This window comes from Nematolebias whitei, chromosome 21 (assembly GCF_014905685.2).
Source record: "Nematolebias whitei isolate Nwh7 chromosome 21, NemWhi1, whole genome shotgun sequence".
In the NCBI taxonomy this organism is placed as follows: domain Eukaryota; kingdom Metazoa; phylum Chordata; class Actinopteri; order Cyprinodontiformes; family Rivulidae; genus Nematolebias; species Nematolebias whitei.
Genome location: NC_056518.1, coordinates 14,372,666 through 14,378,788, shown reverse-complemented (window position 1 = coordinate 14,378,788; position 6,123 = coordinate 14,372,666). Strand labels below are relative to the sequence as shown.

The window sequence follows — 6,123 nt, the reverse complement described above, 5'->3', positions numbered from 1 at the left end:
TTTTTGCTTTTTGTTTGTGAAACAAGGTCAGAGGAAGCTGGTTCTGGTTTGTCATTGGACTCGGTGTTACACCATATTTTGTGACCTGCAACAGTGCATGCAACACCACCCCCTACGGTCACAATATACGGTGGTCACAGAAAATGGTATAACACTGGTTTGCAATGAGCTCCAAACAGTCAGGAAGTTGATTCATTTTCTGTTTCCTTACGGTAGTTAAACCGGAAGATTCATCTTTAGTGAAATATTTTCATACTACATCATTCTAGAGAAAATAGTTGCAGGTCAGTTGCGTGAACATCTACAAATAAATAATCTGTTTGAAGAGTTTCAGTCAGGGTTTAGAGCTTATCATAGCACAGAAACAGCACTAGTAAAAGTAACTAATGATATTCTCATGGCCTCAGACAATGGACTTGTGTCATACTGGTCCTGTTAGACCTCAGTGCTGCATTTGATACAGTTGATCGCAATATTTTACTACAGAGGCTTGAATATGATATTGGGATTACAGGAACAGCTCTAAAATGGTTTAAATCATATCTATCTGATAGATTCCAGTTTGTAAATGTAAATAATAAATCTTCTTCATACACCAAAGTTAGTCATGTAGTTCCTCAGGGCTCAGTGCTTGGGCCAATACTCTTTACTTTATATATGCTTCCATTAGGTAAAATTATTAAACAGCATGGGATAAATTTTCATTGTTATACTGATGACACACAATTATATTTGTCCATTAAACCCAATGAATCCAATCAGTACTTAGACTACAAGCATGTCTTAAAGACATAAAAACCTGGATGACCCTTAATTTTCTCCTGTTGAACACAGACAAGACCGAGGTTTTAGTTTTTGGACCTGAGCACCTCAGGAATTAATTTTTTAGTCTTTCTCCCTCCTTAGATGGCATTAATCTGTCCTCCAGCTCTAATGTTAAAAATCTTGGTGTTATTTTTGATCAGGACATGTATTTTATCCCCAACATTAAAAACTTTACTAGAACTGCCTTCTTCCACCTGCGTAATATCACTAAAATTAGAAACATCTTATCTAAAAATGATGCAGAAAAACTGGTCCATGCATTTGTCACATCTAGACTGGATTATTGCAATGGTTTATTATCTGGATGTCCAAATACTTCTTTGAAACATCTTCAGTTGATCCAAAATGCTGCTGCCAGAGTCTTAACTGGAGTTAGGAGAGATCATCCCTCCAGTTTTAGCTTCTCTCCATTGGCTCCCTGTCAAATCCAGAATTGAATTCAAAATCTTACTTCTAACCTACAAAGCTCTCAACAACCTAGCTCCATCTTATATTACAGATCTTATTGTTCCATATTTTCCTAACAGAGCACTTCGCTCTCAGGCTGCAGGTTTACTTGTGGTTCCTAGAATTTACAAAAACAGAATGGGAGGCAGATCTTTCAGTTATCAGGCTCCTCTCTTGTGGAACCAACTTCCAATCTCTGTCCGTGAGGCTGACACATTGTCCAGTTTTAAAACTAGGCTCAAGTCTTTCTTTTTGCTAAATCCTATAGTTAGGGTCGGCTTGGGTTTCCTGAGCTGTCCTTTAGTTATGCTGCTATAGGCTTAGACTGCTGGAGGACAAACTGACCACACTTTTCACTCTGCTACTGTCTTTACTTACTCTGCTCAACCTGTTTTGTATTTGTAATTATTTTTTCTATCCTTAACATGTGTTTTTTTGTCTTTCAGATACATCTGGACCTATACCTGGACCTACCATTCTGTGTTCGTCTGTTTCTCCTTCCTGTCCTTTCAACCAGCCGGTCAAAGCAGATGGTCGCTTGTCCTGAGCCTGGTTCTGCTGGAGGTTTCTTACTTTTAAAAGGGAGTTTTTCCTTTTCACTGTTGCCACCGTGCTTGTTCAGGATGGGAGACTGCAACGAAGCCAAGATTCAACTTGTCTGCTGATTCCTTAGAGAACTTTACTAATTGGCTTTTATGTGAATGTTTCTGTAAAGTGCCCTGAGACAACTTTGCTGTGATATGGCGCTATATAAATAAACTGAATTGAATTACATATATATTTCTACCTGTTTGCCAAGACTGGGCCTGCTCCGCTCAGTCATTTGGTAGCATTTACAAGTAGCCCGGTGCGGATTACGTGACACAATGACGTCACTGCGAATACTTGACGTGAAATTTCAAAGCTCGATAGATGTCCTAGGAATCGACCTGTCGATTACTCGAGTAGGCTGTTAAAGCCCTACTGTCTCCCTCGTTCTTGTTTTTTTGGTTTTCAAAATGGCGGATGCTTGGTATGTTTTGACCTCTTTAGCATAGCATTTGTCACACAGAGCTTTTAATAAAAAAAATCAGTAAACAAGTTCTCAGCTTCTTTTTGCAAAGAAAAACAATTTTTAGACTAAGGCATAGGTTTCAACCGTGGATTTTGGAGCTTGGACAAGACAGAGGTTTTTTTTAACCGAGATCGGCCTGTTAGCTTAGCTTGTAGCTTAGATTCTCAGCTTAGCTGTTTTTAACAATCCAAAAAAGCAATTTTGGACGGTTAAAACAGATCTTAAAAAGAAAAGAGAAAGGGAGGGGTCAGTGAAGAACACCGGAGTTGAGCCTTTAGTCATCCAGTGTCTTCAGTAGAAAGAGAGAGAAACGTAGAAAAACGATAAAGCCGATAAATGAAAATGAGGTTGATAATTTTCATTTATCATGCAATTAATTGATTTATTGTTTATCGCGACAGGCCTAAGCACAAGCTCATGGGTGCAGTGCGCAGCATATATACATCTGTGGTGTGCAGGAGGAAGATTAAGATAGCAATCAGTGACTACTGTATATTTTTTCAGCCAGTCATGTTTACAGGCACGGCTCCGAAAAAAAAAAAACATTTACTGTACGTATTTGTGTATGTTACCAGTGTGTATTAAAAGTTAAAAAAAATCTTTCAGTGTAAATATCTCATATTGCAACGTGGACACCCATAGACAAATATAGACACTTATAGACAAGTGTGGCCTATATTTGTACAAAACTATTTTTCTTTTTAAATTTAGTGGACGCAGATTATATTCAGATGCGCTCTATTGTCCAGAAATTACAGTACTAAATATATTCTCCAAAAAAAGTGTAGTTGCACTTACCCACCAGTGGGGGTCATTGGTGGTCGTAACCACAATGACTTCATCTTTAAAGAAAGCAAGCTGCTCAGAGCTGACTGCTCTGCAGTCCACCAAAGCCTTGACACGCTTCAGTGGCCTGGTTCCAGAAACCTGCAGGAGACATGAGATCCAATTCTCAGTGTACCATCAGGAAGGTCAAACTCCTGTCCTGAAGCTGAAAACTGAAGACTGCAAGCTAAAGCCCCCAATATAGTCCCACGTAAGTACGTCCGCACGGAGGTACACGCGTGCGTATGTGGAGGGTTGAGACTTCATGCTCGAGCGTCCACCCTGAGCGGCTGCAGAGCAGCTTCGCAGACAAGGGGTGTTTACCTTCGGGACAAATTGAGGTTGCCGATTGGTCATTTGTTGACACGCCTACTGGATTGATTGACAGGTAAAAAAAAACTAAAACGAGAGCTGGCACCCCCAGTCGCAGCAGTGTTCTGTGTTGATATGTTGTTAATAAAAAGTTCTAAAAAATAAAAAAAAACAGGGAGTGCTGGCCCTGCAGCCCACACATCAGATCAGCCCAACAGGAAATCTCCAGACCCTCCCATAGCCACGCTGGGACTGATTTTAATTTGCTCGTGACAAATTCCTTAATTTCTCACCATTTCAGTCATGGCATCAACGGAGGAGGAAGAGATCGCTTGCCTCTTGACAAAAAACAAAACAAAAGAAAAGGCCAAATCAGGGATGAAGAAGGGGAATTTAATACATTGGTGTTGCATACAAAACAGTCCGTCGCTGGGCAGTTTATTGTGCGACACTGCGTACGTAAAAATTGAGCTTTGCGCAGACATGCCCTGCAGAGGTACGCGTGTACCTCCACGTACGTACACGCGTACCTCTGCTTACGGATGTATGCAGGAGTATACTGGGGGCTTAACAAAACAACACCCTGTGGTTTCTGTATGACGGGGTACCATTGCATTCCTGCGGGAACGTGAGGAGCAGGTCGCAGTCGGTGAGGATGAGGATGGAGCTGAGGAACTTGTGTTATTTTCCCCAGGGCTGCAGTACAACTCCTCCTGGCTGCCCACACACCTTCCCTGGCTGCTTCCTCCACTGCTGCGGCGATATGAGGTGGTCTTCTCTGAACTAGAACATTTCATCAAATTATAAGAACTTACAACAAAGAAAGGGTTTATGTAGGAAGTTATTCACTCAGATCAGGCAGATAGTATTATTTGATGATTGCCAACGTGAGTTTTTCCTAACCTGACAGGTCCTGCAGGATTCTGAGGGGATACTGGTGTAAAACTACTTTGTGATCCTGAACTAGCGCTAGTTTGGCCGTCCCATGTCTGCCTGTGAGTCTTTTGCAGACATCCTTGTCCGTGTGGGGACTTCGGGGGTCTCCGACTCTGGCTTGGACTCTCTGAATTAGGTAAAGAAGAAGCGTGCCTCGCTTGTATCTGAGGAGTGGAGGTGTGGGAGGCTGGGTTAGAGCTGCGTCGTCGAAGGTTACTTCCATCTTGTGTTATGACAGAAATCTGAGGCTCTGAGCGACCTGTGCAGGACCAAGAGTAACACTATAAATCAGTAAAACTAACAAGGACTGATTTAGTGTCTATAAACCGTGACGTACCTCTTTGAACTGATTTAGCTGGCAGTGGTGGTGGCGGCATTGAAGCTCCAGAAGGGGCACTATTGGCCGGAGGATTTCTATACAGAAAATCCAGATTCTCATACGTCTGACAGGGCTTACTGCTCGTATTATTACTGCTGCTCCATCGAGCAAAAGGAGATACACCACCTCCATTTGATGATGGAGGAGAGCGGTTCTTGGTTACTGGGCTCACCTGGAGGAAAGTGGAAATGATGGAAACCTCACATTTAAAAAAAAATCCAGTACCACAGACTATCAGACATTTTTAAAGTCTAAGGACATAATTTTCTGCAAATGTTTACTATAAACTGACTGTACAGGTGCTGGTCATAAAATGAGAATTTCATGAAAAGTTGATTTATTTCAGTAATTCCATTAAAAAAGTGAAACTTGTAGATTAGGGTATATTCATTCATTACACACAGACTGATATATTTCAAATGTTTATTTATTTTCATGTTGATGATTATAACTGACAACTAATGAAAACACAAAATTCAGTATCTCAGAAAATTAGAACATTACTTAAGACCAATAAAAAAAGGATTTTTAGAAATGTTGGCGAACTGAAAAGTATGAACATGAAAAGTATGAACATGAAAAGTATGACCATGTACATCACTCAGTACTTAGTTGTGGCTCCTTTTGCCTGGATTACTGCAGCAATGCGTTGTGTCATGGAGCCGATCAGTCTGTGTCACTGCTCAGGTGTTCTGAGTCCAGGTTACTCTGATAGTGGCCTTCAGCTCTTCTGAACTGTTGGGTCTGGTGTATCACATCTTCCTCTTCACCATACTCCATAGATTTTCTATGGGGTTAATGTCAGGCAAGTTTGTTGGCCAGTTTAGAACAGGGATACATGGTCCTTAAACCAGGTACTGGTAGCTTTGGCACTGTGTGCAGGTGCCAAGTCCTGTTAGAAAATGAAATCTGCATCTCCATAAAGTTGGTCAGCAGCAGGAAGAATGAAGTCTCTAAAACTTCCTGGTTGACAGCTGCACTGACCTTGGACCTCAGAAAACACAGTGGACCAACACCAGCAGATGACATTGCACCCCAAACCCTCACTGACTGTGGAAACTTGACACTGGACCTAAAGCAATGTGGATTCTGTGCCTCTTCTCTCTTCCTCCAGACTCTGGGACCTTGATTTCCAAAATAAATGCAACATTTATTTTCATCAGAGAACATAACTTTGGACCACTCAGCAGCAGTCCCAGGCGAGACGCTTCTGACACTTTCTGTTGTTCAAGAGTGGCTTGTCACAAGGAGTGCAACAGCTGAAACCCATGGCTTGCATGCTTCTGTGCGTGGTGGCACTTGAAGCACTGACTCCAGCTGCAATCCACTCTTTGTAAATCTCCCC

At 41.6% G+C, this 6,123-nt stretch overlaps 1 protein-coding gene across 1 annotated transcript in view; it reads right to left on the bottom strand.

Annotated features, from left to right (window-relative positions):
- Positions 1-6,123, bottom strand: part of LOC119427464 (arf-GAP with SH3 domain, ANK repeat and PH domain-containing protein 2) — a gene marked incomplete at its 5' end in the record, with an annotated part of 9,431 nt that overhangs the window by 2,190 nt on the left and 1,118 nt on the right. The window contains 4 exon segments of the mRNA XM_037695086.1: positions 3,125-3,253; positions 4,072-4,246; positions 4,367-4,658; positions 4,737-4,950. Coding sequence (XP_037551014.1) covers positions 3,125-3,253; positions 4,072-4,246; positions 4,367-4,658; positions 4,737-4,776 — 636 coding nt within the window.